The sequence below is a fragment of the Neopsephotus bourkii genome, unplaced genomic scaffold (genome assembly GCF_033783945.1).
Source record: "Neopsephotus bourkii isolate Nb327-2 ecotype Australia unplaced genomic scaffold, CSIRO-AGI_Nbou_v1 NB_126, whole genome shotgun sequence".
Taxonomy (NCBI): Eukaryota; Metazoa; Chordata; class Aves; order Psittaciformes; family Psittacidae; genus Neopsephotus; species Neopsephotus bourkii.
Genome location: NW_026900643.1, coordinates 1,073,330 through 1,099,672, shown reverse-complemented (window position 1 = coordinate 1,099,672; position 26,343 = coordinate 1,073,330). Strand labels below are relative to the sequence as shown.

The window sequence follows — 26,343 nt, the reverse complement described above, 5'->3', positions numbered from 1 at the left end:
AATCCCTGGGGACACTTGCAGGTCTTCCGTGGGGAAAAAAAAGCCTTCCCCCCTCAGCTGCAGGACACAAGGGGCCACCTTCGTGGTGCATGAGCAGCAGGCAGTAACCCATCTGAATGGACCACAGGAGCCCTGACAAGTGCTCCTGCTCGATGCTCAGAGGAAGGCAAAAAGCCCCTGGGGACCAGTGCCAATCTGCTCCGGGGGAAAATTCCTTCCAGACCCCAGTGCTGGCAATCAGCTATCCCTGAGCATGTGAGCAAGACCTGCTCTTGGTCCACAGGCTGGTCACGCCTCGCAGGAGATACACAAGCCCAATTCTCCCTCAACTTGCAGTCACCTCACGGGTTTCTGAGAGAAGCATCAGGATCCCTGGAAACACCTCTGCATCCTATTGCTTATGGCTGCTGCCCCTGGCTCTGTGGCAGATGAGGATGGTGAGCTCTACAGTGCTCCTCAAGAACACATTCCTATGCTCTGGCCATGGCTATCCAGATGAAAAGGACTGCTATTCCTCCCATGAGCTAAGAAGCTGTTCCAGCCAGGAGCTGGCCTTGCAGCTGAGAACCTCCAGCAGCCTCCACCAGCAGCTGCCCTTCCTGCCTGAGCCCCCTGTAGCTAACTCCAGAAACTCAAGGGCTTCCTCTGGGATGTCTTAGGGCTGACCCGTCCCACCTCTGCCCAGGGGACACAGGAGGCTGCTCTATTCTATCCTGTCCTGGGGCATTGTGACTGCTGCATTGCCAGGTGCTGGCACAGAATGGAATGGAATGGAGAGGCATGGAAGGGAATGGAAAGGAACAGAAAGGAACGGAATGGAGTGGAGAGGGGGCAGAAGTGGTACAGGAGTTTTGTCCATTGTATGCAAATATTGGAACAGAGGGGAACAATGAAGCTACTTCTGCATAGACATTATTTGTGGATAAAGCACAGGAGAAGCTAGCACTGCTTATCAAGACATGTATTAATCAGGAAAGGTTTATGAAGATCATATGATGGTATCAATAAAGAGGAGTCTTTCCATCTTTAATAAGTAATAGGAGGGCTGCATTCAGATTAAACACACTGCATTTAAGTACAGAGCATTTGAACCACTCGAATCCATTCCTGCCTTTTCTGCAGCTTCGAGCTAGACAACTGACAATCAGCAATATCTCTTCATTCATCCTGAATACTATCTAAAAGAGATGGGTCACCAGCCAAATTCTGCTGAACCTGTGGACATTTGGGACTAGAATAGAGTTGGATCATTTGTTCCCTTTTCCAGCAGTGCTTTAGGAACTGAAATGGTGGTACTGACACTTTGGAAGCAGGTGCAAACATCACATCTTGGTGTTATCTATAGCTTTTGATACTCAGGCATTTAACAAAAAAGAGGAAGGCAATTACGTCAGAGAAACGTGTAATTCATTAATGGAATGAAAGAAGTTCTGTTAATTTCCAAACAATGCTACATCTGTCCCCACTCTTTCTTTCTCAATTCATTCCTCTTGATCTTCCCAGTGACTGTTTTTGGCAGCTCTTGGACAAATTCCACCTAAATAAAAAAAGACAGACAACAATGTAGCAAGTTCCACAGAGTCGATTTTCCAAGACTAGCTCTTAGCTGATGTGGAAAACTAAGAGGACTCCTATCAGTAAGACCAGCTTGCCTAAAGGATCAGTTCCAAGCCAAATCAAAGCAGGGTACTGTGCCATTTGTCAAACAGTTTATTTGGCTGCCTATAAGGCCAAAGACCTGTATAGCTGCCTCCCAGCTAACCAAACTGAGTACTGTAGCATCAGTACTGTAACAGAAGGATGAATACCTAAATGGTATCAGAAGTCAGAGACAAATGATAAAAAAGAAGGAGATGTTATGGTCCTTAGTTCCTATGAGTTCTACACAAGTGAACTAGGGCACTGCTAGTAGCTCTTCTTCTGTAGGGCTGGGATTACTGAGAAACACCAAGTGTATCCTCCTGGGCTTTTATCTTATGTATTAACTGTGAGAAGCAGTAGATAAAAACTTATTCAGACTCAGTCAGATACTACCCTAAAGTCCCTCGAGAGTGCTCAGTTGAAGATTAAATACAAAATGAAGAATTATAATTGTGAGTCTGACTTAAATACGCAGAGCTAACTAGGATATTATATGAAGCTTAGAAATTTTTGAGAGGTTTAAGCAAACACTTAACTTTCAGGTCAATCATGAAAATCCAAATAGTAATTCTGTGAGATTTATGGAAGGGTGACCTGGTTGACCACCTCAGAAGCATTTACCTTTCTGGGGTATTTATATGGAGCAGTAGTTTTCTTGACATGCTCCTGCAAGTCCCAGGTTAAGCTCTCTAAATCACTGGATGAAAAAGCTGGGGACAGGACCACAAATGCTTTCACAACCTGTAAGGAAATGTCAACAGAAGTGATCTAACACCATGCATTTTTAAAAGCTGATACACGAGTTACCAGTGAATAGTACTGCTCAGTCTCATGACATGCAAATGGGAGGAGCAGAGAAACCAGCACGATGTAAGAAATGACTGTGCCCAGCTTCTGCACATGTCTCACAGAAGCAAAAGTTGAAAGCAGAGTTTTTCTTCCCTCATTACAAAGCAAGAGCATTTGCTCTATCTTATCAGTAGTCATCAAGAAGGAGGAGTAATAAGAAGTGTCTCTGCAGAGTTCTCCCTGAAGCTGAGGGGCATTTTGTTTCTCTCTGAAGTTCACACTGAGGAGAGAAGGCTCATATCATCTCAGCGCAGCACTGTGCTTTCTAATGCCAGTTACAGTATGCTATTACATATATATAACTAGCTAATGCTAGTACAAAATAACTTTGGTTGGTTACACTAAGACAGCCAAAAAAGACAATTTCAGTGTACAGACAGGTGCTTAACACCAAGAGGAAAGTAAACATCCCTGTAATATTCTCCAGAGAAGATCCTGGGATGAAAATAAACTAAGAGCAAAGGCATGTAAATAAGAAGGGATTTTGCCTGTCATCCCAAGCAGGATTATCTGTGATGACATGACTGCCCTAAAGCTGTACGTTATTCAGTAAGGTAAGAACTGCTTTATAAAATTATATATTTAAACAAACATACTACTTCCCCCACCACTGCTCAGCCATCATTACCTCTCCTCTGAGGGGATCTGGGCTGCTGACAACAGCTGTTTCTGCTACTGCTGGGTGTTCTATCAGGGCATTCTCTACTTCAAAAGGCCCAATGCGATATCTAGGTAAGGAAAAAAAAAAAGTAGAATTTGTCTTTATGAGCTGGAAAACCAGTACCAAATGTTTTTTTAATGTTCATATTGCAGAAGAAACCCAAAGCAAACCAACAACCAACTACAGAAACCTCAGGCAGAATGGGAAGGTTGGCTGTGTTAAAAGGTAGGAGCATTTCATGGTGGTCATGTGGTAGAGGACTGCTGAGGCTCTCCCATCTCTCCCCTTTCCTTGCAGCTCCTACACCAGAGCTCCATCTCAGCCTGATAGCTGGGGTCTGTACTACCAGCTGATGTCATGTTATGGCATCACATCATACAACATAAAATTATTTCATTCCACCACGTTAAAAATAAAACATTTCAAATGCTCTTTTGATAGCGATGTCCTTCAATTTTAGTTAAAAACCCAAACTAGATTAAAATCCCTCCTCTGTCAATGGCAGTCTTCACTTTTTGTTGAAACAGACAAGTTGTTGCAGGTGAAATTGACACAGAGATGCCACTGACATCACCAAGATGGTACTGCAAGTCTATGAAAAACTAATAATAAAAGCAAGTATTCCTAAATCAAAGGTCAATATATTCATCACAGAATTATCATGTCAGAAGCTCACCAGGAATGCAACACGTAAGATTATACAATGGCAGATTTTGAAAGGAAGTGTGCAAACTGACCCTGAAGAAATGATGATGTCGTCATCTCTTCCAATGAACTGAAAATATCCATCTTCGTCCACAGTCCCTCTGTCCCCAGTGACATAAAAATCCCCACGTTCAGTTTCTGCGGTTTTCTTAGGGTTATCCTCAAAGTGGTTTACAAACAGTAGTTTAGGTTTTGAACATGCACTACCTATACGTTGTGCTATAACACACATAACATTAAATGCACTGAAACTTAATTTTTCAGTCAAGAATGTTCAAGAATTGTACTGGCATTGCTATAAAATTTTAACTCAATCTTCAGCAAACTCTTCCATTTTCTAACGTCCACCAATCCAAACAAACAAATTACTCTGGTGATAAATAATAAACTGGTGAAAAATGTTCAGTTTTTCATAGTGACTTTTGAGTCACTATGCTCAACTGGAGAGATCAGTGGTGGTGTGAATAAAATAAAGTCCTTACCACATATCCAGAGAAAAAACCAAGTGGTTTTATAGGTTTGCTTCTGACAGCAATTTCCCCCTGTTGTCCTGGAGGCAGAATATTAGCATTTTTGTCTACAATCTAGAATGAGAAACAACACGTTTTAGTCCAAGGGGAAAATCAAACCGAAAACAAACCCAAACCCAACCAAACAAAAAACTTGATGAAAGAATTAAAGAGCAGCCAACAAACCTGAACATCATAAAGGGGAGCTGCCTTCCCCATTGATCCAGGTTTAACCTTCATTCCTTTAAAACCAGAGCAGATTATTCCCTGAAAAAATCAAAATTAAATCAATGTTTTACAATAGAAAACTGCTACATTTATATTCAATTCCTTAAATGCACTTTCTAAAGTAATTCCAAAGTAAGGAATTAAGATTCGTAGGATCCTCTATGTCAGAGCTATGTGGTACAGATAAGCAAAATCAAGAAACTCCCTGAAAGGATACTTTTCCATTATGCAAAGAATTAATGCCCTCTCCTAAGCAGTCCCCTTCCTTAAGAGTCAGAATCTGCCCTCTTGTCTGTTCCTGTCTCTTGGAATTTGCTGAAGGATGTTTATGGAAATTAGCACATTTCCTCCCAGCAATCCATGTTTCTGGCAGGTTCTGTGAAGAGAGCCATGAAATTGTTTCTGTCAGAGGTTATCACAGCGAGGGTCTGAGACACCCACAGAAACATCAAGGAAGAAATAGGCTGTGTTCTTTCAAAACAAACCGTAAAACATCATGCAACAAAAAGGAATTATAAAGATTTAACAGAACATTGACCCTACAGATGTACCGTTTCAGTCTGCCCATATATTTCATGGATGTCCAGCCCAGTCTTGCTTTTCCACTGCTCCAGAACTTCTGGGTTGAGTGGCTCTCCTCCACTCACACAGTGCTTCAGGTTCATGAATTTGTAGCTTCACAGGAGTTAAAAGGAGTTAAAAACCAAAAGAAGCAGTATTTCAATCTAGTGGCAAGACAAGGAGCATGCAACTACAAACAAATAATATTGAGAGCTGTTTACTGGGAGAGTTAGTCCCATGAAGTGGGGAAATCAGAGGATTCCTGATCCTTCAGCTCCTGATACAGCAAGGCTATCAATCTGTGCTCAACACTCTTAGTAGTCAGAATTAAACACACATGAAAAACAAAGTAAATTTTTTTGCTGAAGTCAGCTGGGATTTAAGGACATGTCTATAACAAATCACAGAGCAATTTGCTGAGCCAGGGCCCTGACTGCTGACCCTCTGCAGCAGCCCAAGTGAGAAAATGCAAGAGGGGAGGCAGGAACAGTGGCAGGCAGTGGGAAGTGGAGCAGGGGATGATGTAGAACTGCCACAAGAAGTCACTCCCTCACAGATATGCTGACACTCACTTTCTAGGATGACAGTGCTTCCCAAGGCATGGAAAATTAATTTGGTAATTGAAAATTATGACATTTTCTATGCCAGCCTTGTCATGAAGGGTATTTTAAACTAAACTACTACCCTATTTTTGGTCAAGCAGCTAGATCTGGGAGATAACTAGAGTTTGGTCTGGATAAATTCAATATGAGTAAATAATTCCTTGACATACCTGGAAACATCATTTTGTACCAGCATGCGGAACAATGTTGGAGCACTAACCAGTGTGTCAATAGGGAATCTGCAGAGAGTCTAGTGAGTTAAACAAGACAGACATATGAAGCTGAGAAAAAAACTGCCTTTTGAATGTATATAGGTAATAGGTAATCTAGAAGGAAAATGTATGCTCCCCTTTCTATGGAAAAGCACCATATGCTCTCTGTTGGGTAAGAAACCCTCCTGCAGTTAGTGTAATATGCAGAGATTCACAGGATATTTGGCAGGACAAACTCCCATTCTAACATGTTGATGTGTCACCCAGACTACATCGCTTGGAGCATGGCCAGCATAAGCTTCTCTTTGTCAACATTATAGGTAAGGTTTTCACTTTCATCTTGGTCAGCATGTGCTGCTTTTGGATGATTTTCATTTACGTGCTCACCAGCTATAAGCAAAATGTGTGAATGAAGGGCAGGTTTGGCCTGTTCTGTGTACATCAAAGATGCAAGTAGAGGCTTTATACAACAGATACAGCATCTCAAACCCAACACTCATGAGATCTATAGATGCTGCTAAGAATATATATTTTTTTTGTGCCCTTTCTGCAAACTGACACATCTCCATGAGTTTTTCCTTACATTTAAGATGGCTGCTGATTCAATCCGTGGTAGCTTATGTACAAAGACGCACGATCCAAAAACCCAGGGATCAAAAACAGATGCCAGTGAAGCTACTACCCATCCTGTGTCTGCTGTGCTCCATATCACATCTGAGGGAGTCAAATCCAACCAATACCTGATAGAACAGAAAAAAATGGTCAAAAAGATAACGAAAAGTTTATGCTTAACACCTTCACCTAAACCACAAAACTAAAAGAACCCCAAAACCGAAAAGAAAAAACCCAAACCAAAAACCAACAAGCACAAGATTTCTCACAAGATACATACGCATTGTGCACTCTGAGCTTAAGAGCTAGCCCTAGCATAAAAGGGCACCTAACTATATGTTTGCATAAGTACATATTCACATGTATATCATACATATATGATGTCATTTATAAGACAGAGTAAGGGGAAGAGAGTAGTCTGAATTTCTTTCAATAAAGTGACTTTTCACTAGGTAGGAAGATAGGGTTGAAGCAGCAGCATTGACGGATGCTCCATTGGACACCAGGTATTTCAGTTCTAAGGCTCAGGGACAGGATGATCTGTGTAACCAATTTAGACTCTGCCTCTGCTCATCACCAAGAATTTCTCAGCCCTAACAGCACAGTATATATTGGTTCTTTGCACTAAACTATTTCCAGCTGATGGCTGTTCTTTGAACCACTCCAAAGAAAGGATAACATATATTCATTGAAAAATGGGAACACTGGGGGTGATCCTACTGCCCTAGAAATCTGCTGGAGTTTCTACTCTGATTTTGGAGAGAGAAGGGCTAGAGCCATACATTGGTATTTCTTATTCAGTTATTTTTCATCAGTTCTACTATGCAGCTTCAGTTGCCCCAAGTTCAACCAGGCTCAGACCTTTCATACCTTTCACTTAAAAGGGGTCTGAAACCAAGACTGCCCTGGGAATGTTCAGTCATCTTTGGAGAACCTGTGGTTCCACTGGTAAAGAAGATAATCATTGAGTCTTGAATCCTTGTTTTGACACAGGAATGGTCAGCAGATTGGTTTCTTTAAAACAGAGAATGCAATAATCAATAATGCAAATAATTCAATGGTTACTTTACATAGGCTTCAGAATGTAATTAAGTTATTGCATGTTGAAGAACTCCTACCCCAAATAAGCTTCACAGAAGCTTTTCACCAAATCAGACTAAAATAATTTGGAGTTACACTTCCTCAAAGACAGACTTCCCCTTAAGAACGGGACAGAAACTGCCCAGAATAAGACCACTGTTGGTAAACAATTCTCATGTGTATCAGCAATCAAGATGTCACAATTAACACCTTAAGGCTGGCATTTGGTGTTACAATGAATACTTGTAAATGAGTACTTGTGAAGAACAGGTCTGCCTTCTGCATCATGACTGCAGTCTCTAACTCATACTCACTTGTAGAGGTCAGTGAAGTTGAGCCATCCCTCCCTACTGCCTTTGGACACAATTAGCTTGGTTTTCAGAAACTGACACTCAGATGCCACTGAGTCCACAGCAGGAGTCAGTGTGTCATCGGTAATGATGCATGTGGCTTTTGACATCTGGAGTCGATATAATATGTCTTTGGCTGACAATTGGGATATTCCCGGTATTAAGACAATTCCTGGAAGAGCAGTAAAGTTAGTTAGGGATAGCATTTTTTACATCTGATCCTTTTCTGAGAACCTAAACCATTAACTAATCCTAAACTGACCTCTGAGATTAATTTGCCCTGGCATTCCCAAGCCAAACAGTTACAGTGGAATAATGGAGCTGCTTGTGCTCTCCTGTAAGGAATGAAACATGGACCTGCCTGGTGACTTCCATGGCTCTTCCCCTGACTCCTTTCACCTCCATGCCTGCTGTACAGGCCACTTTTCCCACAGCATCTAGTGAAAATCGTCCAAGACTGCCTGCATATCTAGGACACTCCCTAGTTTATTACATTGCTTTTTCTTTACAAGCCATATTAAATTCTTGATCTTCTCAACCAATTTGCATTAGCCAGTTTTACCAGTCTCAGATATGCTCACTGACCTGCTCGCATGCAAGCCACAATTATCAGCCACCATTCTGGAACTCGTGGCAGGATCACAACAATTCTGTCCCCCTTCTGCAGTCCACATACTTTAGTCAGTACATTTGCCACTTTCCGAGACAGGAACACCAGCTCCTCAAAACTCCACTTCACTTCTTCACCTTCTCCATTTATCCACCAAAAGGCAGGGTTTGATGGTCTCTTTCCAGCCTATAAAACATAGGGATCCAAACCCAAAACATTTCTTCTGAAAAAAACCCCCATGAAATTATAATGCACAAATATCTGCAAATAATTAGTATCTGCAAGTTTTGAGTATTTCACAACTGGTATACAAACTATTATTTTTTCCTTTGTCCTTAATGGATCAAGCTCAGATATTTCCAATCAATTCTCCTTTTCTGAACCAGAAATGTTTACCAGTTAAACTGTTTCCAGCCTCAAGGCCTAGTCTAGACCCTCTTTCAGTTTAAACCTTATGCTCAGCATTAATGCTCCTACAAAACAACAGATAATAGGAAATAACTTCACATACTACTCCTGATATTCTGGGAGGAGTTGTGGAACAGTGTTAAACAGAAGCAGCACAGACAGAGGACAAAATAAAACAACAGGATGACACAGTGCCAGGAACAGGAGAGTTAAGTGGTCTTTAACTATAGGGCATCTGGACAAATGCAGAATTCACTTTGGGACAGACAATTAAAATATTTGTGTGAGAGTTTTCCCTAGCATGCAATGCTATTGTTATGTTACCTGTATTTTTATGATGCAAATATCTCATATTATAGTATGCAGAAGGAATAAACACAGCCATTCCGAAGTTAAATCAAAGTCAAAAGGGACTTACCACTGCTTTTTCTACCTATATAGGAAGCACCAAGAGTCAGGGACACTTAAAATAAAGCAAGAAAGAATGAGATTTTGTATCATTTCCTAATGCAAATGGGTTTAGACACCTGATTTTTCTGATAAAAGAAATACCCAGCTTATTTCAAGCAAGATTTCAAGTTAAAGTATCTCATCTGCACACCAAAAGATCGTCTACCTTTTCTATCTCAGACCATTTGTCCAGTACATCATTTGCAAAGTTGAAGTATTTTGGTATTTCCTGTTTGCCCCGCCTGACAGGCTCATATTGTGAATATACATCAGATGCGAGCAGCCTGGGGTGTCCATGGAAAGTCCTATTAGGAGGCTTCAAAGTCCACAAAGATTTTAGAGTCTGTAATTTGAACAACTTCATGGCAGAAGAGGATGTATGTAGATGCTATAGACTATATAAAAATTAGGAGAATCGTTGCAGTGAATCCTGCAGCAACAACAAAAGAAAAAAGAACCTTAAGATTTTCCAAAGACAAGTCAGTTTGAAGTTATTATTTGAAGTCACTTAGGCTAGTCACAGCCAAACTGATGTTTTTATCAGTTCAATCAGATGTGAACTTCTCCATCCTGCTTTCTTCCATTTTTTACCATCAACTTTTTAAGGATTTAATGTAGTGTACTGATCTGGCATCTTCCCTGTAACTCAGCAGACCCTTATGGATCTTTGGGGCTGCTAATTGCCCACAACTCTCCTTAGTCAAACGCAACATCAGAGGTTATTTTTTGCACTGCAAGAAGGTTACTGATTCTTACTCCAAAGCATTCAGTAGCTGATTCTCTATTCCTTTTCCTTCACATGGAGCTGAAGGATGTTTCCAGACTATGCCATCAAGATTCTCACTGCTTTAGCTTGAACAATTGCTGACTGATATATCCATTCATCACCACATATCTCTGAGAACCTTTGCTTCAGTAATCCCTTACATAGGTTCCCAAATTTTATTTAGACACTTCTATATTTGCTTGCTGTAAATGCCCTCTTCTATCTATACTACCCATAATGACTCTAAAAGCTCTCAAGTCAAATTATTTTCTTCCTTTCCATTGCACTTTTTTCTTTCTTTTATATTACTACTATCATTTTCAGCAGTCTAGAAGATTGCTTCAGAACTGTGCTCAACTCCAAACATTTCAAAGCTATCAAGATGTTTCTTGTATATGCGCATGAAGATTATCAAACATATCTGGGAGAGCCTGCAGTCAGAGCAGGAGCCAATTGATGATCCTAAAACCTAGGTCTAGCTATTCCTTTTTTAACCACAAGCACAAGTTACTAAGGTTAAGGTGAGTTACTGTTGAAATACAGGTTAATTTTCTGTTCCTACAAAGGATGAAGCTATTCACAAACTAGGAACCAAATTATAGCTAAACACTCAGCTAGGTTCCTTTCCATGTGGGAAGTTCTGTGGCTTGAACAAAGCTGCCAAGTTTTGCCCTTTGCCCCAAGGTTTAAAATTTTTTCTGTATTTCTTTACCTTTTGTCCTGTGTCTTCAACTGTAACCACTTATTATTACATCTCTGATGCCTGGAGCTCAGTTCTGGTCAAATTTTAACCCCTGAGAAAAAGTAAACTATTTAACAGCTCCTTATTGCTTAGCAGAAGCTTTCAGAATAATATTTAATCTGCCTACCAGGTGAATGAACTCGAATATCTAGAACTTGGACAACTTAATCTTTTCAGTGATATCTGACAGCATAGTTTTTCCCCCAGACCAGATATGTTGTTAAATCAACAGTAATTCACAGTGTTCTGCATGCTACATTGAGATTGGGGTAGAGAAATACTGACCAGCTGTAAATAAACCTATAAGGTATAATTTGCTCCTGAAAAACAATCACAGGACATGGATATAAAACTAAGCGTTGTGTCCCTAAGTGTCACCCACTTCAGAATGATGATTATAGAGCAGAAACTTACTTAGATAGTACTTACATTTTACATAGAGTTTTAAAATCAAAACTCTATTAATAGCATGTGGAAGAAAAAATTAATCTAAAAGGATTTTACTGGTGAAAAAAAGGTATTTGAAGTATTCCCTAATTACATTAATAGAAAATCGACATTAATTCAGGGGGTTTATATCATATTTTGGGATATACATTCATTTTTATTCAGGTGGTTTTTTTTTTCTTACATGAGGCAACAACTGTCAGTAAAAAGGTAAGATTTTTGTTAAATGTAACCTTTCTTCGAAGTCATGACCTCTACTGTTAATGCTAAAAACAAATGGATCCACTTTAATTCCCTTAAGAGAAGAACCTAATAACTCTGATTATTCTTTTTAATAACACAAGTATTTCTTATTTCTTAGTCTGCTCTGGTTCTATGGTTTAGCTCTAATCTGCAGATTTAAGACCATTGCAATGACAAAATTTACACAATAGCCTGTGAAGAAAATAGGAGAGAAAGAACATTGAGGAACAGTATTCAAGATAGGAAATGGTATTCAGGATGGGTAGAATGATAAACATTTTAAATCCAGGATTCCCTAATGGTCTATATAAAAATGTCATCATAGTTTTGCTGTGACAGCCTTCAGTTTTTAGCATTTTTTCACCTGCAAGCTTACAGGTGAAAATGAAGTGAAAAAATTGAGGAAAAGACCCGGTAATGGCACAGACCTCTGAACTGCTGCAAGAATCAGACATTATTTTTCCTAATTTAGTATCATCTGCTGTTTCTCAACCATTGGCAACACTAGGAATTCAAACAATGTTTTCCTGACCTGTTAGTTGTGGACAGTATAGATGGAAAGCTGGCTGGGTAAATCCTCTTCATTCAGTTCATTCTGCTTTCAGGACATATGTTTCCCAAACAAGGCACTGTAAAGATTAGCTTTTATCTAAACGTGACAAACATGACATTCTGCCAAAAAGGATTTGGAGTGAAACCCTTTATACTCTTTCACTTGCTTCTTTTGCAGTAATGAGAACAGGACATAGCACAAAACAGACCAGGCAGCATGATTCTTCCTGTGGAGCAACCTTTTTCATGTAATCATTTACCCTGTTGTCAATTGTGCGTAAATTGCACCTTTACCTAAAGTACTTTGTATCTTCTTTTTTCCCCCACTTTAACCACTTAAGCAGATCACAGATTCATGAAGAGGAAGGTGTTAAAGAGTATGTCTTTTTCCTACCAGACAGAAAGAAAATGGGAATGCTACAGTGGTAGGTTTTGAAGAGAGAATATCACTTCACTGCTGATACCCACTACAGGAGAAAGATAATTTTTATTAATTTCTCATTTATTTGTAAACATTATTAAAATGTTGCCATTGCACTTTTTTTTTTTTTTTAAGAAAGCTGTTCATACAAATTCCAGTAAAATAATTAAACCTGTGTAATCACACTTTTCTCTTAATTACTTGCACCTTCTGTCTCCTGGAAATCTGTAGGCCGATAGCATCCTCAAGCCACGTGAGTGTTACTTCCCCCTTTTTTTTTCTATGGCTTGTTTTTTCCTAAGTTCTCCTAGTGCTCTGGGTCATGACCACATGCCAAGTGTGATGTGCTATGGCTGGTACAGATGATGGGAATCTTCTCTCCTCAGTTTCCAGACCATGTTAAACTTTTCCCCACTCTTTGTTCCTTAGAACCTTTCTCTTGATTTTCCCAGTAGCCGTCTTTGGCAGATCCTGAACAAATTCCACCTGAAAGACAAAAAAGCTCACTTTTAGCGAAACAACATTCTGATTAAACTCCCGGGTGCAAGGAAGGGACACTTTAATTATGGCTGGAGTAAAAAGATGGGAAGCTGCACAGCTTGGGGCTGGGATGATGAAACTCCTTACCACACATCTTATCTGACTGCACAGGCAGTATCTGCAGGGACACAGTCCTGAAGAGGTAAGCTGTCAGGACAGGGAGTTACTGATGTTTTTTTCTGGTTATAAGGGATGGATTCCAACTCACCTGATGCCAACAGGAACTTCCCCTTTGCTTTGGGTGAGAGTCTGAACAGAGCTCCAGGGAGGAATTTGTAAGAGCTGAAGGCCTTGCCCTCGAGTTGCTATGAAAACCTCAGTATTTTATGAAAGGACTCTGATAAAAGCAATTTACACTACCATTTCCTCCCTATGGGTTCTTTGCAGCACATATAGTGAACCCAAGGCCACAGCTGCAACAGACCCTGTAATTTATTTTGAGTTTATTTAACTATGGTTGGGGTGTTTGTCAGAATGCAGCTGAAAAGAAGCCAAAGCAGGACAAAGACTGTTCAGTGTTTGATGCCATTAGAAGACCTGTCTTTCTGTGGTATACTTACCTTCCTCGGATACTTGTAAGGTGCAGTCACCTTCTTGACATATTGCTGAAGCTCATGAGTTAATTTTTCTGGATCGTGTGACACATAAGCAGGAGCTAAAACAATGAAGGCTTTGACTACCTGTACCACAAAAGTTAAGGGAATCCATTACCTTCCAGACATGGGAATAAAGGGATATATTTCTTGCCAGAACTGAGTATCAAAATTCAGAATGCAAAGATTTGAGCTTTTGCTCTAATTTCTCTTCTCATTGGCTGTTTATTATAGAATGCAATATTACGAGGGAAATACTCTGCAGCTATTTTTTCCAGTTCATACACACTACTAAACTTTCAGAAAGTTGCAGAACAACAAAAAAAACAATAACCAGCTGAAAAATCTCACCCTGGAGCTCAAAGCTTCTATATTGTCAACTTTGAAACATAAAGACAAATTAGATACTCTGCATATAATTGCCACCAGGTGCTTAGTGACAAAAAGAGAAATAATCTGATTCCTAGTTCTTAGACAGAAAGATGCCAAAGTAAGTCTTAAGAGGCAAACTTTTCTTTCCCCAGATAAAACCCTGCAAAGAAGGAAATAATAACGAAATTCTAAGATTTGTCAAGGTGTGGGTTTAAAGTTTTTTTGACCGATTTTAATCTTGTAAATTAGCAACATCTTAATTCCAAAGCAGCCTAGTACATACAAGGAACTTGATGCTCAGAATAAAGTGCATTTCTCTCTATATCTTCTTTTTTTCTATTTACCTCCCCTCGAACTGGATCAGGACTGCTGACAACAGCTACCTCTGAGACTCCAGGGTGCTGCATTAACGCACTTTCAACTTCAAATGGGCCAATGCGATACCTGGGAGAAAATGCAGATATGACAGCTGCAGCAAGGCAGCCACTCAACTGGTGTTTCAGATTGACTTCTAACAGACAAATGAGCACTGCTAATAGCAACTGACTTACCCAGAAGAATTAATTATATCATCAGCTCTTCCAACAAACCAGACATATCCTTCTTCACACATAATCCCTCTGTCCCCAGTGACATAAAAATTTCCACGCACAGAGGCAGCAGTTTTCTCTGGATTATCCTGACAACAATCAAACATGTAAAAAAAAAATGTATCTGATTGTTAGTGAAAAGGTAATGTATGTAATGAAATGTAATGCATTTATTCACAGTGATGCTAAAAATAATCAAGACAATTTTTAAGTTGTTCTCAACGTAAGTATTATTTTATGTCTTCAATTAAGAAAACCAGCAATTTTGTGGTGGAAACTTGTGAGAGGTGAAAAACATCATTTGTGTAGATATGGTTTCATGTTCTACAGAAAAAGACTGTGTTAAATCAAAATGCTCATCCATCACAGCAAATTACTAAACTAAATAACCCACTGTCTTCAGGGAAATGATTTATCACTGCAGGAGGTTGCCACAATAACCTCCTGTCAGTGGAAACCGTTTACCCCCAGCCTTCAAGATCAAAACACAAATGAGGTGACCTACAGGAAAAACTTCACTATCTAAACTGATATCTGCACCTATCAGGTGCAGATTACACAGGAAAAACACCTTGACAACAGAAGACAAAATGAAAAGTTGAAATAATAGTACCGAACCAAAAGAAGCTTTTTAACACATAGTAATTACTCTGAGCCAGTTGTTGTTTGAGGATGCTAAAAATATCCAAATATTATGGGGTTTCAGAGGAGGTTTAAACACACAGATAGGTTCCCAAAGCATACACAACATGATAGTTCAAATGCGGTGAAGAGTACCTTTGTATCTGCCTGATTCTAGTGTTTTCTTAAGTACGTACTACAACTCAGCACCATTGCAGACTGAATACTACCTTAGATGGACCTTTGATCTGAATCAAGATGGCCATTTTTCTGAATTTTGTTAAATGTGTTCTGCTTTCAGTGGGTAGAGCATTCCCATTTGAATAGTGATGTTAGATTACATATGCCACTACCACAAACCCATGGGATCATGACTGTACAGAGGGTTTCTCTAACACCAGATAAATGTGCATGCTGGTAACTTTTAAAGATGTACGAGAGAAATCTGTGGATACCTCTGACAGTGGTATGAGGTCATAAGATACTTGTGCTCTTTGGAAAGTCTTCCTGAACTTTTGATGTATTAAAGTAGCCTTTATGAGCCTCCATTAATCCTTAGCCAACGATGGGAGTAGAATGGAAGGGAGTGATGCATTGAGTGTGAAGTTTGTGCCAACTGCCAGGTACAGGTCTGGAACAAGGTAGCACCTGGTTTATGTTGCATCTTGAAGTTATACTCTGCCAGTCAGTCTGTTCCAGGATTATCAGATCAGATAACAGATCAGATCAGATAACAGATCAGGCTCAAAGTCCTCAAGCAGCCTAGGGAGACTTTGTGAAAATCCTAGATGAAATTCTGTTTCTTGAATAAGTCAGAACTTTGCCCTGGATCTCTCTTGAGCTTCTTGGAAGGCACAGACAGACCAACTCAGACTTACCAAGTACTCAGAGAACATGCAGAATGGTCGCGTTGGTTTAACACGGACGGCAATGTTGCCTTCTTCTCCTGCAGGCAGAATAGCCCCATGGTCATCTACTATCTGCAGAAAGGACACATCATTACTGCTTTGATTAGCTCAATGAAATATCTGCTACAGCACAGTGCAGGGCAGAGAAGGGACACAGACAGCGTTCCCTTACTCTTGTACCCACAACTGCAGCTGAGCTCAGATGAGACGTATCAACATACCTGGACATCATAAGGGGGAACAGGTTTTCCCAAAGAGCCAGGTTTAATTTTCATCCCTTTCATATTGGCACAAATTGTTACCTGGAAATAGATTTTATTTTTAATTTGTGCAACATCTTGTAGACTTTATTATTGTTTCCATTAGGCATGACACCTCTTCATGACTTTGTCGTGACAAGGGCTGAATCAGGACTAACACACTGTGGTTCTCAAGCACATCAGAGAGGGCTGAGAGGCATTCTAGTTCAGCCTTATGGAATGAGGTTGGCTGTGTTCAGTCTGAGCCACTGGGTTTGTCTGAAAACACTTGATTTTGCAAGACAGCAGATGTGAAATTATTACAGATTTTATTTCACTAATGGGACAATTAATTTGGGACCATACCAAGGGTAAGAGGAGAGAGAGAATGCCTGAAATCCGACTCTTAATAGCTTTATTAATGTTCACTTGCAGAGAAGTCTGGATGTGAACTGATTTAATATTTTTCATTAAAACCTCAGACAGGCCAAATTGATATCCAGAGCAAATAATTTATTTTATTTCTTTTTAGTTCTGCCTTTTAAGTAAAGGTGATGGAAGGGATCTACTACAAGTTATTTGATCTGAGATAATCTCTGGCACAGCTTTTGCAGGGGGCTGAACTCCACAGTCACAGTACTTCCTATAAACATTAAAACATGCTGCTAGTTGATTTTGGGACTATATAAGCATAATTATATATTGCCTATAATTAATTTAAGTGATTCTCACCTTTTCCATTGATTTATCAAGCACAATGTGCCTCTGGTATTGTTACCTTTGAAAAGGCATACTGAAAGAATTAATGCAAACATACGGTTTCTGTCTGGCCATAACCTTCATGGATATCCACCCCTGTCTGGATTTTCCACTTCGCCATCACTTCAGGATTGAGCGGTTCCCCTCCAGTTACACAGTGTTTCAGGCTCATGAACTTATACCTTGAGAGAAATAGCAAATTAAATATTTATTTCTTTAAACTCCTGAAAAGAGCAGTGAATGGTCTTAACTGAACAGCCTCCCTCAACTTTCAGAGCTAGTATGCTTAAAATTTCAAAAGCTACTTTGGAAATTACAATAATCATCCTGCTACACAGATCTGGATTGAACTCCTAGATTGCTCATGTTACCACTGAGGACAATGGGGTTTATACCTGTGTCACTGGAAGTGTTACCATAAATGTTGGTCAGAGAAACTCTTTATAAAGACTCAATTTGGAGTTTCAGCAAGCAGGCATTCTTTATTGCAGCGCTGGGTGCACACTTGAATAGTGTTGCAAAGGTGAGCGCGCTCGTTACTTGTTGGCAACAGTTACATATTTAGCATGTTCATGAATATTTACAGCTTTTCCAGGAAATGGTTTACATATTCATGATATTTCCATGAACTAATTATAATATTTGCATTCTAATTATGCATGCGCTTTCTTGCTGAGTGGGGGTCTCTGGTGGTCACTGATACTCTTCCTCACTGTGTTTACTGAATGACTTCAGTGCTTGCACATGCTCAGAAGGTCCTACTATTGAGCAGTTGGTATGTCCTTGCTTCTGTTCTCTTCCAGTCTCGCCTCACATTGGACACCACTCTGCTTTCTTTAAGGCTAGCATCCTTGGGTCTCCTTAGTTGTTATCAGTCCCATGATGTTTCTTCCCCCATCAACTGCACATTCCTTTCTCTCTACGTGTTAGCAAGTTAGAACAGTTTGCTGTACTATGTTAGTTTAAAGCCACACGAGCTATTGTTAGTTTAAACCTATAATTTAAGCCTACAGAAGTAGCTTTTTTTTTTTTTTTCCTCTGGAAGAGGGAGTAAAGGTGTTTTCCTGGACGAGCTAACAAGAAAGGAGAAGTCTGAGAAGTCTGAGCAAGAACATCAGATATTTGTGGAAAGCTGAGTTACGTGCCAACATCCTAGATCAAATAAGACACTGAGAATTATCTAGAGCAATTTCAATTATATTCCTTCTAATAGAAAAAAAATAAAAAAAATAAGCAACATAAGGAACTAAACAGCCAGAGCTGTCACAGCGTTGTATCCCAGCCTCTCTCTGCTACCCCTGTAATGGACGGATGCTCAGATGTACCTGCTCAGATCATGTTGGACCAGCATGCTGTAGGCGGTGGGAACAGTACAAAAGGTAGTGATGGGGTATCTTGAGAGAGTCTAGGAAACATAGAAAGTTATTTTGCTGAAAAGAGAATGCAATGTTGGGTCTGACCCTGCAAATGTGAAGGTGATTAACACAAGTTATGTGCTCAAATGTCTGCAAAATGAAAACTATAAAAATGCAACATACATTCGACACAGAGAAGACCTATGCATTAGTGACTATGAATCCTGACTTCGGAGTGGCTGTAACTGTCAGTCCTACTGCTGTCGGAAATACCATTATCATGCAAACGAACATCCACCAAGAGTAGTAGTTCCTGTTAAGATTGGTTTCTGCTTTCCAGGCAACTGTGTCCTAGGCTCAAGACTAAGTGACAACAGTGAACTAGATCAAAGCTTTTCAAATTTTATTCTTGGAAGGTCTGGGTCTCCTCTCCACACAAGAGACCAATGTTGGGGAAATAGGCCAGCTGACTGGTTTTGTGAAATGGCAGAGCAGAGGAACAGGCATTTTGGCAACTCACTGAAAATTCAGGATAAGAAGGCCCTGATTCACATGTATGCCGTACTCTGATCACTGGCCTATGTTCATCCTGAACCCAAAGCAACTGAAGTGAACTTTGGCTAAATATGGGACAAGACAGCAGTGATCCTGAGTTCTTTTTATCCTGCATCTTTCACCACATCCTCTCTACACTGTAGCCATGTCACGTGGCCTAACCAGGATGGAAAACACTTGTTCCTTTAGGTTTCTGGACACCAAAAGGAGGGACGATTGCTTGGGATGTGGGAATTATTATCTCTTCTGCTCCAGAACAGTGGGTACCCATGCTCTGTATGGGCTTTGTTCCTGTTATGCAAAATGGAAATAAAACTCAGTTATAAATGTTACACTTACTTGTGCGATAACTTCTGGTTTAAACTGTGGCATACTGTGTACAAAGACACAGGATCCACAGATCCATGGTGCAAAAACACTGCTCCAAGCTGATTTTACCCAGCCAGTATCAGAAGTATTCCACATTATATCTGAAGGAGTCAAGTTCATCCAGTACCTGGTGATAAAACAGAGAGAAAAAAAATGCTTCGTAGAGTGTAAAAGGCTCAGGCATAGCATAATTAAAGAGCAAGAGGCTCCCATTAAAAGATGCTATGTCAGCAAGTAGGGCTCTTTAGAAAGTTTCTAAGAGTAGAAATATCTTAAACACTCTCTTATTTTCCATCAATCCCTCCTGTTTAACATTTCCAGCATTTGTTTTCCTCCTGAACAGTGCAGAACATCCTTGGCTTGAGTTGCATAATCTGGATCTAGATGAAAAACCAAACAGCTCACTTGGAGTAGGCCTTCCCCACCTTGTGGATTAGTGACATCAGCTAAATCACATTTTATTTCTATACGAAACTAATCATATTACTTCTATGGATTATATATCATCAACTTCAGCCTCAGTGTTCCTTGGGAAATGTATCCTTGATTTTAATGAAATTTATCACTCCTTCAAAGCATAAACAAAAGATGTTAAATGAAAGCAAATCAGTACCAAAACACAGATTCAGAATAAACTGTAACTTTTAAGATATAATGCTATGGTCCAAGGTTGCTTTCATTCTCAAGGAAGGTTTACACAATACTAAAGCACTTTATCTGGTTTTGATACAAGGACGCTACCCTTACTGCTACTCTGCAGTCAGTCCTCTGAGTGCCAGGACACTGTGTTTGATGTTGTAAACTGAGTCTTCAAGAAGCTTTTTATAGTAAGGATTCAGTGTGAGAGGGGAAAGGCGAAGAAGAAGCAAGAACTTACACTTCTGAAATGCCTACATTTACTGGAGTTTTTACAGTCACATTTTAAATTTAACTGCGATCATGTCACTTAACCAGGACACTGGGAGCAATTGCAAGGTTTACCTGCCACTAGTTGCAAATCCAATGCCGTAACTGCTGTGGGACTGCACCACCATCTTTGGAAAGCCCGTACTTCCACTAGTAAAACCGATTATCATTGGGTCTTGACTCCTTGTCTTCACACATTTATGGTCAGCAGATGCCACCCTTCAGAAGAAACAGTATATGACAGTTACTGCATGTAGTTTTTCACGAAGGAAGCAGTACTTCTTAGGGTTTATGAAATAAACAGAAAAACAGCCCCCAACTGTATGATCTCACTAAATAAATAGTTGCATCAGACACCACAGGTAAGAGTTAGAGAGCACATTTTGCTGTCACAATTGTGCTCTGTATGCTGTAACTTTCAAGATGTGAGCACCTACAGCATATTCCAGTGACTTTGTTTACAACTATTTTGCAAGGGCAGTCGGGGTGCTTGTTACAGAACAAAACCAACTTCTATGTCAACACATATTGTCTCACAATATGAAGTCAATGGGGGCCAAATTCAGTCTATCATGCCAGGTCCTAGACATGTACTATACATGTTCAAGAGAGTGATGAGCAATTCAGATTGTCTAGACTACCAACATAGCAAAGGGAAGAAATAACTGATCCCAGGTTAGCTGAGCTCTAAGAGTTGGCAATGGGCATCTTCTCATTGAATTCAAGAGGCATTAGGCTGGACTCTAGAAGACAAGCGTGAAAAAATTGCAAGATTAGTACTCTGCTTGCTTGTCCTGTGATCACAGTAAAAGCAAAGAGCTTTTACAAACTGGCAGGCTGCTGAATAAAAAGAAGCAGAAAGATCTGAATGTAGCTCCCAAGAAGTGTGTTAAGGGCTTTTGTACTTCACGCAGCGATTACAGCAAGTTGGCAGGGGGGTGCAAAATTGTATTTCATTTGCATTCTGGAAATTAATTAAAAATTTCAGCAATGTCACCTGATACAGCTTCTCACCTCACAGGAGTGATGGTGTAACAGCTGGATACTCACGCAAAGAGTTCTTTGAGGTTCAGCCACCCATCTCTTCTCCCTTTGGCTACAATTAGTTTGCTTTTCAGAAACTGGCAGTCAGGTATGACTGATTCCACTGCAGGTGCCAGTGTGTCATTGGTAATGATGCACTTGGCCTTCGAAGTCTGGAGTCGGTATAAGATGTCTTTGGCTGTTAATTGAGATGTTCCTGAAATAAAGACAATTCCTGGAAAAAAGCAACAAGCAATTTAGAAAATTGACCATTTGTCTTTATTACATTCACAGGACATGACCCCAGACATAGAAAAGCTGAGCTATTCCTTATTCTCTGAGAAACGGGAGTCAAGTACAATTCATGTTTGAAGGCAGAGCTTAGGTGAATTTGTGTTCTACAAATGACCTGGGATTATCTGGCTCTAAAAGACCTTCAAACGTTGAAGCACTGATGTTAAGGTTTGTGTCATCCATATTAAAGGTATCTAGATAGTGAGTCAGATGTAGATTTAGAGTGGGTTTGAGCATTTCCCTCATGATTTATAACTCAGGAAGGAAGTGTTATCATCCCCTTTAACAAGTATATGAAGATGACCAGCACATGGATTATATTTACATCTGGAATAAAGCCATTATTCATTTCAATAAGGAATTAATATGTCTTGATATGGGATAAACAGATTGAGTCAGGCAGTTTACAGATGCTGCTCAGTCAACAAATCCCTCAAGCTTGGATTCATTTTGTAATGTGAACAAACCTAAGTTTGGATACTGACTACAGTGTGACTGAAATCCCATTGAGAGTGGTTGAATGTCAATTTAGTGCACTTCTCTGCGCTTTAGTGCATTTCTACATCCTCCTTTTCCCAAGGATTTCAACAGAATTGACCTATACTGATTGCAGTCTTCATGCACCTTCAGAGATGTCTACCATATTTTACAACTGGGAAATGGAGACACTGAGATACTGAATGCTACTCCCACATCATAGTCCAAGAAAATCTTGGATAAGATAGAACTGGATTCTCTGAGCCTTAACCCCATTTACAATCCGCCAAAATCACAGAGCTTATAAGTAGGACAAAAATACTTGATCATGTCCCTGTTGATGCTAAATTGTTCTGTGATGGGTGCTTAGCGCTCTAAAAATGCAATGGGTTAAATTTTGCCAAAGAATTCGCAAAACCTTAATAGCAGAGCAAAAAAATATTGTGATGAATTCTTAACCAGTCTGGTCATATAACTTACTGCATTAAAACTGTTCATACTGACAATGTATCCGGTCAAACCTGGCCTTAGATTATAAGCATTCAACCTTCAATGGCTTCAACTAAGAAGGTGTTTAACTGGACCATGTCTGTTCACCACCTAGTACAGTGTTGCTTTGGTTCCAGTGTGGGTGCTGCCAATTCTCCCTCTATGCAAAAGCTGAACTTTACAGGGCACAGCAGCATATTCCTGCTTACATTTTTTTTTTCAATTTAATTTAGTGTACTTTTAATATCTTCTATTTATTCTTTCTGCATCCAAGAGATCAGTAAAGTCACTCACCTGTTCGCATACAGGCTACATACAGTAGCCACCATTCAGGAACACGAGGCAGCACTACTATAACTCTGTCTCCTCTCTGCAAACCACATGCCTCAGAAAGTATATTAGCTGCTTTCCTAGAAAGAAATCCCAGCTCTTCAAAGCTCCACTTTACCTCTTCTCCCTCATCATTTACCCACCAAAAAGCTGGATTTGCTGTTTGTCTTCCAACCTAGAATGCAACAGAAGACAAACCTTAAAATGTTTCATTTCTATCCAAAATAACTCCAGATAACCGATTCACCCTAGCAACTAGTGTCTTAAAGTGACACCCATATTTCTGACACAGAAAATAAAGCAGTGCATTCTACTCTGCAGCTTTTACTACCCAGTATCAATCAGGAAAATTGATTTGTATCATCTAAGATTTGTTTCAATGTCTATGAAGTCAAAGAAAAATACTACCTTTTCCAGTCGTGACCACTCATCTAAGACATCACTTGCAAAGTTGAAATATTCTGGCATTTCCTTTTTACACTGGTTTATAGAGTCATAATAAGAGAGAAGCTGAGATGTAAAAAGCCTGTTGCATCCATGGAATAACCTGCAAGGTGACCCAAGAATCCGCAAACACTGAGGAATCCATGATTTAATAAATGTCCTCATGATCAATGATGTTTTATCAGACAGTGGGTTAAAAAATCAGATGCACACCTGCAGGAATCAGTCATCTGAAATGAAAGAAAACACATTTAAAATCAGCCACGTATTGGATACTGCCTACCTTGCAGCGCTGGACAAATTAATGCAAGCCAGCTTCAATAAATAGGTTGGTTGTGTCTGTCCCCATTTTTCCCCGTTATTTGATGTGATTTGTAAAATAAGTGTTTCTCCGTTTCTGGAAAGAGATACTGTGCTGTTTTTGTCATTATAATTATCGTGGTTTGAACCCAGTCAAACAGCTTGTCCACTCACTCCCCCCCCTTTCTTGCCCTCCCTCTACTCCTGGAGGGACGGAGAGCAGAATCAGAAAGAATGCAACTCCCACGGGTTGAGATAAGAACAGTTTAGTAACTCAGCTATAACACAAATCACTACTGCTACCACCAATAATAGTAATGATAAAGGAAATAACAAGGGAAGGGAATACAACACCCCATCACCAGGCGACCGATAACTTGCCCCCCCCCAGCCCGACCAAGCACCGACTGATACCTCCTCCAACCCTGCAGTCCCACCTAGCGCCTCCGGGTAACTCCCAGTTACATCCAGGGCATGACGTGCTGTGGTATGGAATACCTCTTTGGTCAGTTTGGGTCAGGTGTCCTGTCTCTGCTTCCTCCCGGCTTCCCTCCTCCCTGGCAGAGCATGAGGCTCACAAAGTCCTTGGCCAAACCAAAACATCATTTTTATCAGCTCTGTTCCCAGCTGAAAGTCAAAACACAGCACTGCACCAGCTACCAAGAAGGAGAAAAATGACTGCTACTGCTAAACCCAGGACAATAATCTTTGCCCTCTACTTGGCCAGCTGATGAATGAAACTCATACCTCTAAACTTTCACCTGCCAGACCTTTTCTGAATATCTATCTCTTGATTCCTGTAGATTTCAGATTTTATTTTACCTGCATACAGAAATAAAATGCCACTAGCTATAGAAAGTGTTTTGAGGACATTTTATGACCTTGTCTCTGTAATTATGCAGTGTCTTAAATATACGCTAGATGGCGATTCACACTGATCTGAGACACCAGTAAAACTGATGAATCTATTTCCTTGTGAGTTCTATTTTCATTTGAGGCATGGAATAAATACAAAATAAACACTAGTCAATGAAAGGTGAAATGTCAAAGACTTCCATTTGCTTTGCACTTCAGCTGAAGTGTGCAACTTGGAAAACGATACGTACTGTAAAACAAACTTGCAAAGAAAATTCCAGCATTTTCAGTTCCTCTTAGTCTTTCCTACACACCATACAGGTACATGTGGAAGAGACAAAACTGATGATACTGCAGTTACTTAAAGCCCAGCCCTGTAAGTCAATAAAACTGGATCTTTACTCACAAATGAAGAATCTTCTGATAAACTTGTTTTGAGTGTAACCAATTTCTTGATGTTTTTAAACCCTTCTGTAGCATTACCTTCTCCTTATTTAATAGCACAAAGCTTTCTAACATGGATACTGCAGTTACTTTCATTATGTATTGCAAGTGTAGATCTCGTAACAGGTTAAAGTGTTTAATGACAATAAATAACAGTGTCAAAACTCTAAAATCACTGTATTTGTGAGGCAAAACAGAAATGCAAATAGAAGGTGCTCACATGTGAGGCATTTGTCAATGGCTTTCGATCGTACAATGATTTCCAGGGTGTGGGCAGTAACTGACCAAAAGGCCCAAGAATTGTACTTATTCTGCATTCAGTGTTTCCTGCTGAGCAGCCTGTGACTTCTGCAAATGGCAGATTTTCCATATACCTCTCAAAAACTGTAAAGCACACAATGAAGGAGCCAGAACTAGTCAGCACTGATAAAGAAATCTGCAGAAATGTGACCTAATCTGCTGTATGCCCAAACCAAAACACCGTACTACATCAGTTTCAATTTTCGGTTCAGCTCTGCTTAATCCCACTCCTTTCTTCATTGTAAATATGATGGAAACTGCAGTTTCCTTCCAGGACATAGAGGTTAGAAGTCCTATCAAAAATAGTGCCCATTTCCTAGTAGGGGGTTTCCAAAAGGCTTTTGTGTTGACTGTTACTTGTTTTAGTGGCAGAAAGAGGAAAACCAGCTTTTGAAGCAAATGGTTTTGTCATCCTACCAATGTTCTGGGAGACTCAGGCTGTGCACTGGAACAGGTTGCCCAGGGGGGTTGTGGAATCTCCCACATTGGAGATATTCAAGGCCCGCCTGGACAACTTCCTGTGTGATGTACTCTAGGTTACCCTGCTCTTGCAGGGGGGTTGGACCAGATGATCTCTTGAGGTCCCTTCCAACCCTTGGGATTCTGTGATTCTGAGCTTACAACACAGCCTGTTCAGGTAAGACAGGCCTTGTTAGGTTTTCCCTGTACTTCCAGAAGATGCTTTTTAACAGTCCCAGAATGTTACTTGGAAGGCATCTTTGGAAAGGAGCCGGTTGGGAAGAGAAAAAGACCACAAAGTCAAACAGGAGACTCTTATCTTTCTGCCCTTTTGTTTAGTACCTGATTACTGCATCTATATTTACGTGTGATCTTATCTTGCAAGCAGCCTGAATATACAGCTCCATCTGATTTCATTATGCACCCTCTGCAATTGCTCACAGGACACATCTCAAGGTACAGCCTTTGAGAT

The 26,343-nt window shown here is 40.1% G+C and overlaps 2 protein-coding genes across 5 annotated transcripts; both read right to left on the bottom strand.

Moving 5' to 3' along the window:
- Nucleotides 1-951: 951 nt before the first annotated feature.
- LOC133219648 (acyl-coenzyme A synthetase ACSM3, mitochondrial-like) lies at nt 952-12,835 on the bottom strand. Of its 3 annotated transcripts, XM_061367110.1 has the most exons (15): nt 12,209-12,835; nt 10,957-11,038; nt 9,645-9,908; nt 8,596-8,806; nt 7,975-8,182; nt 7,451-7,594; nt 6,552-6,708; nt 5,927-6,006; nt 5,145-5,268; nt 4,552-4,632; nt 4,339-4,440; nt 3,889-4,016; nt 3,119-3,218; nt 2,263-2,382; nt 952-1,537 (listed from the first exon to the last, which is right to left on the bottom strand). In XM_061367110.1, exons 3-15 carry the CDS (start codon nt 9,840-9,842, stop codon nt 1,451-1,453), a joined length of 1,740 nt encoding a protein of 579 aa, XP_061223094.1. In that variant the 5' UTR covers nt 9,843-9,908; nt 10,957-11,038; nt 12,209-12,835; the 3' UTR covers nt 952-1,450. The 3 variants fall into 3 exon arrangements, with proteins under 3 accessions (XP_061223094.1, XP_061223084.1, XP_061223104.1); XM_061367100.1 differs by lacking the exon at nt 10,957-11,038; XM_061367120.1 differs by lacking the exons at nt 10,957-11,038; nt 12,209-12,835 and having other exon boundaries at nt 9,645-10,902.
- Nucleotides 12,836-12,845: 10 nt separating this feature from the next.
- LOC133219636 (acyl-coenzyme A synthetase ACSM3, mitochondrial-like) lies at nt 12,846-23,839 on the bottom strand. Of its 2 annotated transcripts, XM_061367082.1 has the most exons (13): nt 23,478-23,825; nt 23,034-23,244; nt 21,507-21,714; nt 20,532-20,675; nt 19,521-19,677; nt 18,597-18,676; nt 17,330-17,453; nt 16,495-16,575; nt 16,244-16,345; nt 14,706-14,833; nt 14,499-14,598; nt 13,750-13,869; nt 12,846-13,135 (listed from the first exon to the last, which is right to left on the bottom strand). In XM_061367082.1, exons 1-13 carry the CDS (start codon nt 23,676-23,678, stop codon nt 13,049-13,051), a joined length of 1,743 nt encoding a protein of 580 aa, XP_061223066.1. In that variant the 5' UTR covers nt 23,679-23,825; the 3' UTR covers nt 12,846-13,048. The 2 variants fall into 2 exon arrangements, with proteins under 2 accessions (XP_061223066.1, XP_061223075.1); XM_061367091.1 differs by lacking the exons at nt 12,846-13,135; nt 13,750-13,869; nt 14,499-14,598; ... (2 more) ...; nt 16,495-16,575; nt 18,597-18,676 and having other exon boundaries at nt 17,311-17,453; nt 23,478-23,839.
- Between the last annotated feature and the right edge of the window lie 2,504 nt (nt 23,840-26,343).

Bases quoted from the DNA above. Each gene is read 5' to 3' on its own strand.
- LOC133219636 (XM_061367082.1), bottom strand. From the start codon at position 23,678: ATGAGGACATTTATTAAATCATGGATTCCTCAGTGTTTGCGGATTCTT. The intron at 23,245-23,477 runs GTAGTATTTTTC...GTTGCATTCTAG, and splicing joins AGTGGTCACGACTGGAAAAG to GTTGGAAGACAAACAGCAAA. The intron at 14,834-16,243 runs GTAAGTCTGAGT...GATTGTTGTCAG, and splicing joins GCATGTTCTCTGAGTACTTG to GATAATCCAGAGAAAACTGC.
- LOC133219648 (XM_061367110.1), bottom strand. From the start codon at position 9,842: ATGAAGTTGTTCAAATTACAGACTCTAAAATCTTTGTGGACTTTGAAG. The intron at 8,807-9,644 runs GTAGACGATCTT...TATGTTTTATAG, and splicing joins AATGGTCTGAGATAGAAAAG to GCTGGAAAGAGACCATCAAA. The intron at 2,383-3,118 runs GTAATGATGGCT...ATTTCCTTACAG, and splicing joins CAGATCCCCTCAGAGGAGAG to GTTGTGAAAGCATTTGTGGT.